Source organism: Plodia interpunctella, chromosome 29 (genome assembly GCF_027563975.2).
Source record: "Plodia interpunctella isolate USDA-ARS_2022_Savannah chromosome 29, ilPloInte3.2, whole genome shotgun sequence".
In the NCBI taxonomy this organism is placed as follows: Eukaryota; Metazoa; Arthropoda; class Insecta; order Lepidoptera; family Pyralidae; genus Plodia; species Plodia interpunctella.
In genome coordinates this window covers 672,068-689,610 of record NC_071322.1, presented here as the reverse complement: position 1 = coordinate 689,610, position 17,543 = coordinate 672,068, and the positions used below count along the sequence as shown (strand labels likewise).

At 37.8% G+C, this 17,543-nt stretch overlaps 1 protein-coding gene across 7 annotated transcripts in view; it reads right to left on the bottom strand.

The window, feature by feature from the left end:
- Positions 1-3,676: 3,676 nt before the first annotated feature.
- The window catches only part of LOC128682244 (lachesin-like), a 107,938-nt gene continuing 94,071 nt past the window's right edge, over positions 3,677-17,543 (bottom strand). For 6 of the 7 annotated variants that reach the window (XM_053766867.1, XM_053766868.1, XM_053766869.2 and 3 more), the window contains 9 exons: positions 15,702-15,791; positions 14,748-14,875; positions 11,186-11,380; positions 10,588-10,744; positions 9,181-9,278; positions 8,224-8,345; positions 7,173-7,353; positions 5,838-6,005; positions 3,677-5,435 (listed from right to left, as the gene is read on the bottom strand). In XM_053766867.1, coding sequence (XP_053622842.1) covers positions 5,289-5,435; positions 5,838-6,005; positions 7,173-7,353; positions 8,224-8,345; positions 9,181-9,278; positions 10,588-10,744; positions 11,186-11,380; positions 14,748-14,875; positions 15,702-15,791 — 1,286 coding nt within the window. In that variant the 3' untranslated portion in view covers positions 3,677-5,288. The remainder of the gene's footprint in view (positions 5,436-5,837; positions 6,006-7,172; positions 7,354-8,223; positions 8,346-9,180; positions 9,279-10,587; positions 10,745-11,185; positions 11,381-14,747; positions 14,876-15,701; positions 15,792-17,543) is intronic. The other variant, XM_053766873.1, reaches the window with a different exon arrangement.

Here is a 17,543-nt window from a genome sequence, read left to right as displayed (position 1 = left end):
GATAATAGGAATTGATTCATAGCCAATAAATGCTCAGTCGTTCTCCGTTGTTCATAGGTTTTGATACTGACTTGAGTTGACGTGTGTCAAAATTCTATACAATTTTTCCGTTGTCTGTCGACGGACGACAGAGCACGACTGAGCTGTATGTAATTAAGCTATGCAATTTTTTATTAAAATCAAATGCCTAATAATTATAACTTGTCTTAACTTGTGCAATATATTATAAATATAATAATTATGATTTATATTTAAAATATTTTGATTATATACTGTGTGAATGTGTAAGTTTGTTTTTATTTATTTTTGATCAGATGTTGTTCGTAAATTCGCCCTGGGTAACCTATGTTCGACCTCGGATCAATGACTATATCTATACCAAATTTCATCAAATTTATCCAGAGGTTTAGCCGCGACAAGTGAAATTTTAATCTGAAAGACAAATGGTAGATGTTTGTCATATACGAGCAAAGAAAAAAATGTGTAAAGGTAATATTTATTCAAACACGCTTTATTTTGTCAGTTTTATTAATTACGCGATTTATTTTTGTTCCAATTTGGAACTTTTATTATACGACTCCAGCACAATTTTGCATATATTTAATTGAATGATAATAAAAAAAACATATATTTATGCAGCTTTTACAAATGTGGTATCTTGTGATGTTACAAACGGTTATTGCTTAGTGTATGGCAAAGATATAATAACAATATTAGTTGACGACCTCGGTGGCGCAGTGGTAAGGTGCTTGCCTCTGAACCGAGAGGTCCCGGGTTCGATCCCCAGTCGGGTCACGATGTAAAATGATCTTTTTCTGATTGGCCCGGGTCTTGGATGTTTATCTATATATGTATATGTTATAAAATATAGTATCGTTGAGTTAGTATCCCATAACACAAGTCTCGAACTTACTTTGGGGCTAGCTCAATCTGTGTGATTTGTTCTAATATATTAATTAATATTTATTAATCAACAGCAGGTTCAATGAGCTTCACGTATTAGGTTGAGCTTGGGATGGAATTTTTGGTTCAATTAGTTTTTTTTCTCTACGGACAAATGTCTGAAAATAAATGATTTTTTATTATTATTATTACGATGTTCTTATATCAGCATCTGTGGTGTATAGGGACCAAATACCCGTTTTTCTGTTCCAACATATCTCTATGGTTATAAAAATTCACGGAAAAAAATATGAGGTTGACACACGGAACATTAATCTTGTGTGAAAACGTTACGTATGCGAATGATTTATTGTATTTCAGCGCGTATGGTGTGACATGATTTAAACTGCGTTATTTGTCACTGGAGAGCTTGGTTTTCTTTTTTAATTTTGTCCTTTAAAAAAAAACCATTCCAGTTTACGTACACATCGAATTACTCTGCATGAACTTTTGTGGCGTGATATTTGTGTAGATTGATGCGCTGTTGAGTGTAGGTACATAAGGGAAAGTGTTTTGTTTACACACTATCTACCTAATGAAGTTCTTTCTCATCTCTGAATGCAGCCACGAAACGCGGGTTCAATAAAATAAATAAATATATTAGAACAAATCACCTCCAAAGTTAGAGACTTGTGTTATGGGATACTAACTCAACGATACTATATTCTATAACAAATACATATATAGATAAACATCCAAGACCCGAGCTAAACAGAAAAAGATCATTTCCCATCATGACCCGACCGGGGATCGAACCCGGGACCTCTCGGTTCAGAGGCAAGCACTTTACCACTGCGCCACCGAGGTCATCAATAAACAATAATAAAGATTCGGCTGTAATTTTGTGACCTGTCGTCTGACATGCCCTTTTTGGGAATGATATCGTAGCCTATTAGCTGCCTAGGCTATGTGTTTATTGTGTTTTATTGTAAGCTTTTTTGCATAAAATTATTTTAAATTTCTTTTGGGTTTTATTGTAGTTTTCTTATTTGGTTTTCTTTAGGATGAGAATAATGATCCTAAATAGTTTTGATGGTATATGACACTAGCTGCGCCCCGGGGCTTCGCTCCCGTGAGAATTTCAGGATAAAAAGTACCCTATGTGTTATTCCAGGTTATATTCTACCCGTGTACCGAATTTCATAACAATCCGCCCAGTAGATTTTGCGTGAAAGAGTAACAAACATACGTCCTAATAAACTTTCGCATTTTAATATACTTACATAACTAGTAGATTAGGCAATATATATCTATTAATTATAGATGGAGTGATGTAATAAAAATACAGGTATAATAAACTTACACGTTTATTTTCTACTTACAGGATCCATTTTTTTCATCAAAAAAGGCGGTCTCTACAGCCTCTCGATTTTTACATCGTCTCGTCCAATTCTATAATTTTTAATTACTCTTACAATATTTTTCTAAAAAAATTACATCTAATTCTCATTAAAAAGGTATCTTGTGGCCGTTTACTTTATTTTTTTTTTAATTACACAATTTCTTAAACGCACAAATTGCCGGAGAGAAAAATGTCAAAACATATCATTTTTTAATTTAAAAAAGTCTATATGATTGTCTATGCGGCAGTGTTGCGTTCGTTCTTAAAAAAGTAGGTCTGGAACATGTCAAAGTAAAAATTAAAAAATCACTCGCTGACTCTTTCTGTTTCGTAGTATGTGAGATTAGGGAAAGCACGAGATTTAATACTGTTCATTACATGTTTCTCAGACAAAGGATACCAAAGATTTTTAGATACCTATATCGTATTTTTTTAAATAAAAAAAGAATCGCGTCAATTTAATTCTATGTTTAAATAAAATTTCTAAATAAATCTATGATGTGTTCGAAATATTGCTTTTGTTTTCGCTAAAATTAATATTGCACTAAATGCATTTATTAAATTTTTAAATAAAAGTAAAAATCTAACATTTACATTCATAAATGACAGGTTTCGAGATAAAAATTGGTACACATTATGAATTTTAAATAATCTAATAGCATATCACTAACACTTTTATTGCTTATACATTAAATATAACTACGTAATATTAATTAATAAATTCTTTTAAATGGATGTGACATTTTTATATATGGAAATAAAAATGGAAATTCGTGATCTCAATATACAATTATCCTTTAGAAAATATTACGTTGTGGTTATTATTAAATGATTATTATGAACAATATCTTGTATAAAATACTATGTGTAAATGCAAAATATAAATGTTTTTTTTTATTAAAGTATAAAACAATCACGGTCATAGAAGTTTCATAATTTAAAAAACAATATGCAGATGGAGTATCAATGAAGATTTGTAATTAAAACTGAAGTTATTTTCAGTAGAACAATGTCGACAGTTCTTATTTAATCGCCAATATTTAAATTTAATATTTATGTTGCTGATTTCGTGTTATATAACTGTAATTTGTGTTGGTTTTTGGCTTAATTTTTTATTAATTACACGGTTGTCACAATATTTAAGTTTATTATTCTGTTGTGTTTTTGACAATCAGCCGATTGTTCAGTTCAAAATATCGACGTGTCATGCCTTCAAAAATGTTGATACCCCATCAGCTATTTTTATGGAAGTACTTCTATGGTCCGTAGTGTCCATCAAAAATTGATCCTGATTTTATTTTTACAAGTAATTAAAATATAGTCAGACAACCAAGTCTTTAGTACTTTCAAAAAGATTTTACCTGTTTAATTAGCCATAGGAGTAGGATCTTCTGGATGTCGTAAGAGGCGACTAAGGGTGGCTGCGGCTGGTCGAAAAATCGCAGCCGATTCTTTATAATTTTTAGGTTATTTTTTTACGCTTGGGCTTCGCGACGTCACAGCCGATTGTTGCCTATCTACCATTACTGTATCCCTTAGAGCGCGGCCTCATTGCTCAGTCGTGTTCTGTTGTTTTGACATCCGTCGACGGAAAACGCAAAAATTTTAAGGAGATTCGAAGTACGTCAACGTGTATCAGTGTCAAAACCTATGGAAAACAACGAAGCGGAACAATGCAACGTAGCAATGGTGCCTGGCTTTTGCCGCTTCACGAAATCCACGGATGGATATAGGGCGGTCTTATTTTAGCGCGGTACCACACGCTATATCTCTCAGTCTGTTGTGTTATATAAATATAATCTCTGAAAGTACTAAATTAGGTACAAATTTTCCATAGATTTGCGCGAAGATTTTCTACAAGTATTTGATTATTGTTTAAATATGAATAAAATGCAGTATTCGAACTATGTACATATAATTCTATTGTGCTAGACTGCAATAACTGATAGGAGAAATCTTCATTTTTCATTTCGTAATGAAATCTACCACGAAACATACAAAAACGTAGCACTACTATTACCACGTGCTGTCTCTTTTTACCACATCGTGTACGCGTCGTGTAAAAAAGGGAAGACGTGTGGACGTGCTACCCGTTTTATGTTTCATGATAGCTCTGTTGTGTCCGGCTGCCCCTATATGCAGCTGATCTTAAGGTCGTGTCGAAATATCTGACGCCGATATTGTAAATCCAATCAAAGACAAATTAATGACAACAAGCTAATTTAGCCAAATGTGATAGAAATTTTCATATAACTCTCAATTAATTTTTTTAAAATCAAAAGCATACAAAACTTACCACCACCGCCTTATTAATAAATAAATTAATTCTCTGATTAGGCTTGGAATAGCACCTATATCTTTGTTTCGTCCCTCTCTCTCTTTTCAACATTTGACATTGAAAGAAGGAGACAATACAAAGAATAATTATTCCGAGGCTAATCGGAGAATAACGTTTTTATTAATAAGGGGGCCAGTGTTGCAGCAGACGGGATACAGCGTTCTTTATTTACTGCTTTTTTTAAGAGTCCTTCTATGAGTTATCGAGAACAAGCGGCACTATTCTTGTCACAACACTTAAAACACACTTTTGCTGCATTGGCTATTAAAAATTAGCTTGATCCGGTAAAAAAAAGATGTTTCTTGAATCTATTATGTGGATTTTTATGGGTATTAAAAGTAAATGTGCGTGACTGTACGTGAACATTGTGCGTTTCCCCACCTTCCTGTTACACTTTTCCGTCCCATTTTATGAAATCGCTCCGACATGAAGATGGAGTTACGCGCAAATATATTTGTTATTGCTTACGTGAGCAAGATAGTAATAAAAAAAATATTACAATGTATTTAATGTCATAAGGCCTTTTCTAATCAAATTTTAATGAAAACGCTTCGACCAAAGCTGATTTTTTTTACCAACGCGCCATAACTAAATTTGGTGTCACAGTCCGATCGTTTCACGATAAAAAAGCCGTTACAAAACTGAAAATGGAACGCCAACCGCCAATCAGGCGAGCGCTCGCAGGGTATATAAAGCGGGGAGCATGACGCAATTAGCCAGTGCGGCTCTGACTGCCGAGGACCACATTGGTGTAAGTTCGTCCGCGTGCGCCGTGTGGCCCCCTAGTGTGTGGAATTGGAAGATATCGCTGACCTGAAAAGGAACATTTATGTGCCAATTGCAGATTTGTTTTTATTTCTTCAAAATTATAGCAAATAAACTATTTATCATTCTTGCATGTTTTGATCACATCCATATCTGTTATTTCCTTATTATAATCCATGATAACGCCAGCGTATTCTGCGACCATTTCCCCCCATTTTTAGCCATTGGGCGTATCGAGATATTTTCTAGGGGGGCTGCCCCCAGTGATCTCTTACAAGCGATGTTCATTCTATTAATTTTGAGTTAATACTTAATGTACGAAATGAAAATCTCCACATTAATTATTTTATTGTGAAGAATGTTTACAGCCGGGGCAGGTCAACTAGTGGTATTAGCATTCCTAGTCGTGTTATATTTTCCTAAGCTGTTAATCAACTTGTTTTTACCCACCTCATTCCATCCATATCTGTTCTTAGCCTGCACAATAGCCTCATACACAGCCCCCGGCTGCAACCCCCTCAGCTCGTAGCTGACGCGGTGGGTGAGGGAGCCGGCGGGCTCGGGCGCGGGCAGCACCACGTCGTGCCAGCGACCTGGTTGCTGGAACGACTCGTTGATCTGGGAAAAGATAATTGGAAATATTACCACAGTTTAATAATAATTTTCGGTGACGCGTGATTCGGATTTGAAGGCTGCGGTGATTACGTGCTATCAGAAAAAAGTGCATATATATTCAGTTGTTTAGCTTTGATATCGACGAGATTAGCATAATAAATTAATGTTCACATTGTCCACTGGCTTCTGAAGTTTAAACATTCAATAAATAGTATAGGATTTCGAAACCTACGATTGCCTCAAATAGAGATGTTGATAACCGACTAAACAAATTTGATAGTTGATTGGTTCTTTTTCTGTTTCAAGAGCAATGAACAGATCCACAGCGTATAAACTAATCGGTTTAGTCGCCATATGTTGTTAAGACATAATATGGCCAGCATCTTTTTGTAAGCCGCGGTTCTCTCGTTCGATTTGTCCCGTGAATATTTTCATATACTACATTGATGTCTACATAATTCAATTTCTTCTTTGTCAGTACTAGAGCTGTCAAATATAAACTTTACGGTAACAAACGGTTTAGGGAAACCTATTTCTATCGAGTAGAAATGGTTTATTTGGATTAGTTATTTTTATGTTATATATCTCAGCTATATTGATGATACTGTTATTTATTCTTACAAGTAAAATGAACAAGATATAATAACTGATTATTATTAGTTAACGTAATGTGGTCCAGTTTTATGTTTCCAACTATTACAGCCCGTGGTTTTGTTTGTTTTTTCATCAGCGTATTGTTAAGGCAAGATTTAAATTTGGTAAAAATCCTTGTCGTTGATTCATATTACACAACTATATATAGGGTGACATAAAAAATAAAATACTTAACTGGAGGAAAATGATCGGGTGATTATTATTTTTTACTTGACTAGCACATGGAAAAATGTAATATTGTGTTTCTCTAAAATATTTTCTTTGTAATTTTCGCATGCTTACACAATGGCAGAATAGGTCGGGATGATTGCTTCCATGTTTATTTTACCATCATTTTTTTATTTAAATTAATTTAATATGTATTTATAACTGAGTTTTAATTTTAGCTTTAATTTAGTTCTTATATAATTGTATATTTTTTCATGATAATTAAAAAAAATCACCATATTTGTACATTCATCAAATAAAAAAAATATTTCATAGGTTTCATAGGATCTGAGCATAATGAAAACTCACCGCCAACTGCCTGTAAAGCAGACGGAGCTCGTCGAGCGGCGGATAGCTGTCGACGGCGAAGGCGAGGTCGTAGACGGCGGCGCGGCGCGCCAGCGGCGGCGACGTGAAGCGCGCGGGGCCCGGCCGTCCCGACACCTCCACGTGCTGCCGCGCGCGGCCCAGGCTGTTGTCCGCCACGCAGCTACGGGGGTTTTGTATTTTTCTATTTATTTATTTGTTTTAAAAACTTTAGATAAATAGAAAGATATGTAGCGAGGTGATCATGCTCGACCGCCACCTCATGGAAGATCTTCCCGTCGCTAGGCGTTGGGGACTGCACGCGGCAAACGGTTTTATGTCGGAGGTTGTATATATATGCCTCCAATCGTAAACGTACTGTCTGCGCGGTCTAGGCTTGTTAGCTTCTGTAGTGAGTCGACCGTAGCGCCATCTGTCCGTGGTGTCGTAAATCTTTTACGTGGCTGATGTAGTCGTTGCGTTTGGTCGGCTTTTTACATCTGCGGCGTTGTGCATGTGGCGTGGTAAGTGTCGCCACAGATAGATGACGACCTCGGTGGCGCAGTGGTAAAGTGCTCGCCTCTGAACCGGGAGGTCACGGGTTCGATCCCCGGTCGGGTCATGATGGAAAATGATCTTTTTCTTATTGGCCCGGGTCTTGGATGTTTATTTTATATGTATTTGTTATAAAATATAGTATCGTTGAGATAGTATCCCATAACACAAGTCTTTGAACTTACTTTGAGGGTAGCTCTATCCGTGATTTGTCCAAATATATGTATTTATAGATAGATATACCTATATAATTTATTCCTTGCATTTATTGCTGCTCAAAATTACAAAAAAAATGGACTTAACGCCTTTTAACTAACTTCTCTACCAGTCAACAAGAACCAGAGGTTATGAATGATAATAAATATAATTAATTTTGACCCAGGTGTAATTATTACGTTTAACGTTTTGTGTACGTAATAGTAACGAAAATAGCTAAGTACGTCGGCCTTCCATCATCCGTCGTGTGTTACAAAACGGCCAAAAAAAAAAAAATGTTCACCTGTAGTTGCCAAAGTCCTCGGGCTGCACGTTGGCGATGAGAAGCGTGTGGTTGTTCCCTCTCGCAGACATGGTGATGCGCTCCGACGCGCTCAGCGGAAACGAATTTTGATACCACGACACCTAAAACATTAAACGATTTGTTAATTACCCCCTTTTCAACTTTCGCATTGCATGATTTATTGACGACCTCGGTGGCGCAGTGGTAAATTGCTTGCCTCTGAACCGAGAGGTGCCGGGTTCGAACCCCGGTCGGGTCATGATGGAAAATGATCTTTTCCTGATTGGCCCGGGTCTTGTATGTATTTGTTATAAAATATAGTATCGTTGAGTTAGTATCCCATAACACAAGTCTCGAACTTACTTTGGGGCTAGCTCAATCTGTGTGGTTTTTACTAATATATTTATTTATTATGATTATTTATTAAACGACAGGTATTACACGCGCACATAACTTTTTTATATCCCAGACGTAACAAGTAACTTTGTAGTAACAAGCTCCGAAACCTCTGTGAAATGAATAAGGTATGTGTGCGTTTAATACCTGTCGTGTTATATATAATTGTGAATTTCCCTTTAAACAAACAATCAATGTAAAATCTTAGTTAATTTATTGCCTATTAGCTAGAAAGTACATAGTAATTTACATAGTATAAAACAAAGTCGCTTCCCGGTGTCTGTCCCTATGTATGCTTTATTATACGTATATATAATTACCCAAATTACCAATACACAATTATATCCGTGGCGTGCGCTATGCCCTAGAATAAGACCACTCTATATTGTTTGATAGGCTACAATAACATTCCCATAGAGGATCGACGTTAGACATGCAACCGGTTGAAAAATGACAGAATCGTCGATCGAAACACAAGTTTCAGATTCACTATTTCCCTGAACCTGGGCTTCGCGGCGAAGCGGGAAACACTTGGAAATGAGAGAGAGGAATATACTTCACCTCAGCTGGTGGATCTGCGTGGACAGTGCACAGCAACTCAGCTCGGAATCCCTCGCCCGTGTGCACCCACGAGCGCTCCACCGTGATCTCTGGGGGATCTGGAACAGAACACACATATTTGAACACCAGAATTTCGAAGAGTGTGGTGTCAAGGATGATTTGTCAATGTGACAACTGATCGGGTCCTCGGAAGACCAGAGTTGTGAGTCTCACCGGAACATTATACTGAGAGGAAGCTCTTTTTGGTATACACAAATACGAGTTATTAATTTCTGTATAATAATTTAGATTTCAGTTTGTGATATCTTTCTTCTATCTTAGGGATGTCGGTGACCATATCGAGATTATCATCAGCATATCGAGTGTGATATTGCTAACACTGGTGTCAGATTTTATTCAAGTCCCCTAAAGGCATCTAACACGCCTAGTCGCGTACACACTAGTGAACTAAACTGTCAACCAGTGTGCAGGCTTCCTCACGATGTTGTCCTTCACTGGAAGCAAGTGGTGGTCGATGAAAACTACTATATATTTATATGAGTTAGATTGGTATATCGCGACTAAGAAGAGCGAACCATCAGAAATGAGGACGAAATTCTGTGTCGGTGGCGTTGTTTAGTTCCTCGTGAATTCTGTCGATTCGCCGACACGCTAAGAAAGCAACTCTCGCTATTTTGATGTAGTCAAAATCAAAATCAAAATCAAATCATTTATTCAGAAATTAGGCCTTCACAGGCAATTTTTCACGTCATATTCTAAATTAAATGATGTTTACCAAAGCTACAAACTACTAGCATTTCGGAACGACCACTGCTGAGAAGAAATGCCGAAAGAAACTCATTGAAACAGTGTTGATCCCTATTATGCCAGAAGGGCTTACCATTTTTTAAATATAAATTTATGTATAATTTTTTATCAGTAATATAACATGTAAGTACACAATAAAGAACATGGTCAAAAGGTATACTGAAACATATTATGATTGTGATTAAGTGCTGATGAAAGGAAAATATATATATATATATATATATACTAGTTACTAGTAGTAAAGACGCCTCGTGCCATATGAGTTTGTGTACCAATCTGACTCATATATACCAGTATTCATAGACCACCATCTACATCCGGTGAAGGGACACGTCGTGAGGAAACCTGCACACTGGTGGACAGTTTAGTTCACTAGAGTGTATGCGGCTACCTGCCGCTAGATGGCGGTGAGTACAAATCATATGTCTTTAGGAGACTTGAATAAAATCTGACACCAGTATTAGAAATGACACGATCGATATGATGACGATGAGCTCTTTCGCCGTTCCAGACGAGGCAGTTGGAGTTGCTAAACACCTCTCTCTCTCTCTCTCTCTCTCTCTTCTCCCTGTAGATCTTAGATGAAAGTGTGTGACTTACATAGCACTTGTAGCTGAAACTCAGTGACGATAGGTGGGCCCACACCATTGTCAACGGTACACGCGTATCGGCCGCTGTGTCGCCGCTCCAGGCGAGGGAGCTGTAGCTGGGCGCCCTCACCCAGTCGTGCCGTGGACTCATTCTGGAACAAGGTCGACTGTTTCAATGTATAGGACAGTTCTTGATTCGAAACAATTTAGATTATTACCGGCCCGTTCCGGCTTTGGTCGGCAAAAAAAGCATATATCTTTTATTAAAAGTTTAAAAACTTTTAGAAAAATATTATGTCTTTTATTAAAAGTTTTTTTTGTTTGGTTTGGTTGGTTTTTTTGTTTCCTTTCATCAGCACTTCATATCACAATCATAATATGTTTCAGTATACCTAGTAGAATATGACGTGAAAAAGTGCCTGTGAAGGCCTAATTTCTGAATAAATGATTTGATTTTGATTTTTTTGATATAATTTGATGTAAAATCTATGCACGTCTCAATGTATTTATTGCGAATAAACGAATGATTATGATTATAATAATATTGGAAACAACACAACGTGGCACGACGGAACAATGGGACCGGACCCAAAATATTATTGACTCACAAGCTTAGTCCACACAACGCTAGGCACAGGGTTTCCTGACGCTCGGCACTCCAAGACGGCAGCGCCGCCTCTCCGCGCCGCTGCGTGTTTCGACTCCGGTGAAGCTCTCACGCTCGGCGGGACGAGCACCTCCACAGTGTGGACTTGGTCCCGTGCGATGCGATCAGAGATCTGACAGACATAGTCGCCCGCATCCTGGAAAGAATTAAATAATATTATGCGTTTATTAAGTAGTAGTATCTAGTGAGAATTAAATAATATCGCGGCTACTAAAACTTACACTAGTTTATCTAAAATGTCATATTTTAGATAAACTAGTGTAAGTTTTAGTAGCCGCGAACTTAGATCTCGCGAACACAACACATTTTTGATGAGTTTTTAAAAAAATGTGAATATTTCAAAAACGACTTGACCGATTTTGATGCCCCACGAACTTAAAAAATCTATTGACAGATCCTATATATCTTTTAAATTTCATCAAAATTAGACCAACGGTTCGAAAGTTATCGCATTATTTGCAACAGGATAACTTTCGATATAAACATACATACATTACACAGGGATTTTATCTCGAAATTACGAGATTCCCGTAGATAGGATTCGATCAAAAAGTCTGATATTCAACGGCGCTTTATAAAGTAGATGGCGCTACTGTGCATATAAACGTACGATAGTTAGTAAAACATATTTTGCTCGACTTGGCGAGGGCACTGCCGTGCCTCCAAATAGTAAAAGTTCAGACGAAAATTACTATTCACTCTTGGGTAATTTTTCCATAGTTTCTTGAGCATTGTCCATTCTGACCTGCATATTCTACTAATATTGTAAATGCGAAAGTTCGTGTGTATGTTTGTTACTCTTTCACGCGAAATCTACTAGACGGATTATTATGAAATTTGGTACACGGGTAGAATATAACTTGGAGCAACATATTTCAAAAATTCTTTCACCATTACAAAGGTACATTATCCAAGATTGCTATAGGCTATACTTTATCCCAAAATTCCCACGGGAGAAAAGCCCCGGGGCGCAGCCAGTCATCTATAGAGAAATACACTTCAAAGCAACTTATCATCCCATAATGTTCCGTAAAACCACGACGGGGGAACAAAAAGGGAAAATCGAGCGATGCGGTGCGTAAAAAATAACAACTCTAGAATTTATACGTCAATTATCATATATTTACCAGCATTTAGAGTGGGTTGCACAGTCAACTTTGGCGTTAACTTTAAGCTGCGCACAAAAACACACCTGCGCAAAAACGTAAAATACCCACGCCGCCATTTTGTCTAAACATCAGCGGCGCGCCGCCTGTTAAAGTCCTGGTGCAATTCACTCTTAGCGTTAATATAGGTACTGGTATCTGGCATCCCTGTATTTGGGTTTAAAAACATTTAATTGGGATTATCTTTTTCAATGTTTGGGAGCGAAATAAAAACGTTTCTTCAAAGCAGTTAGTCGTTCCGAAATGCCAGTAGTTTGTAGATTTTTTAGATATTACTAAGTATATCCTTACATATGATAAAACAAAGTCCTCTGCTGTGTCTGTCTGTCTGTTCGCGGGATAAATTCAAAAACTACACGGATTTTCATGCGGTTTTCATCAATATATACTTAGTGTGTGGTTCCTGAGGAAGGTTTGGGTGTTATACATATTTACTATGTTTTTACCAGAGGGAAGTCGGGATGGGATGCTAGTAGCATATAAAAATTACCCCTGTAAGGGTCCAATTTTCGAGAGAAGACGAAACCCTAGTCAAAAGTTATAAATAAATATATATTAGGACAAACCACACAGATTGAGCTAGCGCCAAAGTAAGTTTGAGACTTGTGTTATCGGATACTAACTCAACGATACTATATTTTATAACAAATACATATATAGATAAACATCCAAGACCCGGGCCAATCAGAAAAAGATCATTTTCCATCATGACCCGACCGGGGATCGAACCCGGGACCTCTCGGTTCAGAGGCAAGCACTTCACCACTGCGCCACCGAGGTCGTCAAAGCGAAAGGCCCTAGGTTCGAATCTTACTCATGCCACATGAGTTTATATGCAATCTGACTCATGTATAGTAGTTTTCATCGACCACCACTTGCTTCCGGCGAAGGAAAACATCGTGAGAAAATCTTAACCTTTAAGTTCATGTGTATGCTATTACTTGCCACTAGACACGGAAAGGTAGTTGTGATCGAAAGTCATGTCAGATGCCTTTAGGCGACTTGAATAAAATCTGAGACCATTGTAAAACAATTTAACACACACGAAAAAGAAATAATTATTAGTAATAAGTTCTTAACTATAAGTATGTTCTAAAACTTATTTTTTGTGTGCTTTTTGTGTCCGTAGTTTTTCAGACCGTGCCTCCAAAAGCTCGGAAGCTCATGAATAAGCTCTTTCGATTTTTTCGCCCGTAAAATGAAATATAATCAGCCATTTAATTCACGTCCCGTTTGAGTCGGGACGTGGCGGGAGAGCGAACTAAATAAACGCTGTCAAATTTCCCATTTTTTATGCGACAGTGGCGCCCTCATTGTAAGGTCAGCTTATATTTGCTAGCTAGGGTGACCATTGGTTCGGTGACGCGTGATGTGAAATGACTTGGAAGGGGCAGTGATGGTGATAATAGACTGTGCGTGGGGTTAGGGGACGTGAATATTACTGAAGGTAATAAAAAACAAAAGCTTGGAATTTGTCTCCAACTTATGAATACACTAGCTGCGCACCCGCGGCTTCGCTCCCATGGGTATTTTGCTATAAAATGTACCCTATGTGCTAGGATATATAGGTATTATTTTCGTATACCAAATTTTATCGTAATCTGCCCAGGAAATTTTGCGTAATTGAGTGACAAATATACTAGCTGCGCCGCGGGGCTTCGCTCTCGTGGGGAACGAACGAACGAACCGAACGAACGATCGAGCAAATAAATACAATGAACATATTCGTTGATTCGTGTCGACGTATGTCAACATGAAGAATGTCCACTAGTGTGCAGGTTTCCTCACGATGTTTTCCTTCACCGGAAGCAAGTGGTGGTCTATGAAAACTACTATATATGAGTCAGATTGGTATACAATACTCATATCCTACGAGTAGGATACGAACCTGAGACCTTTCGATCAACAGGCGGGCGTCCCAACCATTACACCAACATCACTTCAGTTGCTTAGCCAGACAACAATTTAGCATGGCTTTTGTGAACTCACAAGATTTGATTACAAACAATGGGACAGGTGAAACTCTGTAGCGGGAGCGAGGTGATCATGCTCGACCGCCACCACAGGGAAGATCTTCCCGCCAGGCTGGTGCGGCGCCGGGGACCGCACGCGGCAGACGGTGTCGTGTCGGAGGTTGTATATATGCTTCCAATAGAAAACGCTCTGTTTGCGCGGTCTAGGCTTGTCAGCTTCTGTCAGTGAGTCGACCGTAGCGCCAGCTGTCCGTAGAGTCGTGAATCTTCTACGTGACTTGTATAATCTGCTTTTTGTATGTGTTGTATATGTGGCGTGATAGATGTCGCCACAAAACTAAATAAAAGTTTGTGAAATACAGACCTGGGGTCCCACGTCGGTAATCTGCAGATTGTAACCGTCGACCAGCCGGAACCTCTCGTCTCTGGTTACCATCAAACTGGCAGCGGTCAGCACAGCCGGGCCTCGTCGCCATAGTAACACTAAGGATCCTGCAAAATTATTAATAGTATTAGTTTTTGCTCACAACTTCGTACGTGAGTAAAAATCTGTTTCCCGTGGGAATTTCAGGAAATTCTAGTGCCTATCTTATGCTCCCTTACACTGTCTTTGGAACCTACACACCAAATTTCAGCTTTCTACGCCCAGTAGTTTCGCCTGTATGTTGTCTGTCAGTTAGTCACTCAGTAACGCAAGAGTTTTATATATATATATAGATTAGCGTTGCCCGGGGCTACGTTGCCGTGGGAGTTTAGCTAGCTTTTGCCCTCAACTTCGCCCGCGTGAATTTCCCTCGGGAACAGTTGTTTTTCCGGGATGAAAGGTCCCTATGTCCTTCTCCGTACGTCAAACTACATGTATACAAAATTTCAACAAGATCGGTCGAGTAGATAGAGCGTGAAGAGGTAACAAACTTACTTTCGCATTTATAATATTAGTAAGGATATTATTAGGATATTAATCTCGGATAATGTACCTTTCTAATGGTGAAATAATTTTTGAAATCGGTTCGGTAGTTTCGAACGTGAAGATGTCGTATCAGGCGACTGAGGGCACACAGTTGATAGGCAACCATAGCATTTCCAAAAAGGGTCGACGTCACCCAGCCGACGAATCATAGCCAAATCTTCAAATTATTATACAGTGTAATACAATTCAAGCAAAACGTATTATAGATAATTTTTACCGATTCCAAATAATAATGGTAAGACACATTTGTGCGTTTTCCCGTTTACTTCCGCCGCCATAGAGCCTCGGAGCCCAGGGTCCAATCCCGAATAAAGAAAGCAGGAGCTGATAATAAAGTTGTAGACTCACCCAGGTTCTGCACCTGGCACGGCAGCAGAAGTGTGTCACCCACGACCGTCCTGAAGGAGTGTCCACGTGACAGAAACCGAGGGCCATCGTCTAATAAACAAATAAACAAATATATCAGGACAAATCACACAGATTGAGCTGGCCCCAAAGTAAGTTCGAGACTTGTGTTACGGGATACTAACATACCTACTATATTCTATAACAAATACATATATAGATAAACATACAAGACTCGGGCCAATCAGAAAAAGGTCATTTTCCATCATGACCAGACCGGGGATCGAACCCGGGATCTCTCGGTTCAGAGGCGAGCGCTTTATCACTGCGCCACCGAGGTGCAAACAGACTCTAAACTATTCATAATCTAATATTTGGATCGTAACAAAATACTATAGTTAACACATACATAAAAAGATGGCGAATTGCGTCTGTCTGTATGAGCTCGATTAACTCAAAACTACTGGACGGATTTTCGTACAGTTTTCACCAATAGACAGTGTAATTCTTGATAAAGGTTAGGGTGTATAAGTAGTGTATTACGGTTTTACCCGATCAAAGCTGAGACGGGCCGAGACTTGAACCATGCGTGCAATATCGCAATAAATATATTCTAAAGATGTCAGTCTGTGCGAAACGAATGGAGCAAGTTTTTGCAAGGATTTATCGTCCAAGTTTAGATATGGAGTGCGAATTAATAATCTGTGCAGATGCAGACTGCCGCTTCGATTTCTTTCGCGCTTCTTTGAAATATCTTTTGTAATAAATATAGAATAAAATGTTTTGTAGTACAGCAGTTGATTTTACAATAATTTCAAGTATTCGATAATTTTAAAGGGAGAATGTATTTTACAGATCAAAAAATTACATTACATTTTTCTAGATATTCCATAGTGTGTATTCGATATAAATTATACATTTGCACAGTTTTGATAGATTTATAAAAAAATAAAAAATGAAAATATCGTAATAAACAAGAAAATCATATTGAAATTCGAATTTTTTGCAACACAAAATAACCTATGAGTAATAAGCACGCGGGAAAACATTGCCCGCGAACAAAACAATAACGAAAACAAACAAAAGGCGGGAACCGCCATTTTGTTGACGTATAGCAAATGGCGGCTAGACGGGAAGTGTAGGGGTGGCGCATCAATTAACAATAATTGTTATTTCGCTAAAATAAAATAGGCGCTTGTTTTCTTAACGTTGACTGCGCCGGGGTGAGAAGTTTTTGCGAATCTGGAACTATTTTACTATATACCTATTTATCTTGTCAATTTTATTGAATTTTGACTAAGTGTTAAGACAGAACATTTAGGATACTTGGGAATAACACACACATATAAGTAAAATGAGCTTTTTAACAGATACAGAACTACACGAGATTTATAGTAGTGATCACATAGGCTAAAAAATACTTTATACAGAAATGTATTAGGAACTCACCTCGAACACAGATAAACACTGCGAGATTTTCGCAGTTTGGTAATTGTAAATGTAAGTATATCTGTAATTTTTGTACTGAATATATATGTATGTATATATTATAAAAAAAAAGATTACGCCCCAATACATAAAGAATTGACAATTGACGACCTCGGTGGAAGTGGTAAAGATCATTGACCCGGGTCTTGGATGTTTATCTATATATGTATATGTTACAAAATATAGTATCGTTGAGTTAGTATCCCGTAACACAAGTTTCGAACTTACTTTGGGGCTAGCTCAATCTGTGTGATTTGTCCTAATATATTTATTTATTTAATTTTAGTAGAAAGATTTCTATAATGTGAACACAGTAGACAGGGAATTTAGTGGCCACAGTTTTCGAATTAATCCACT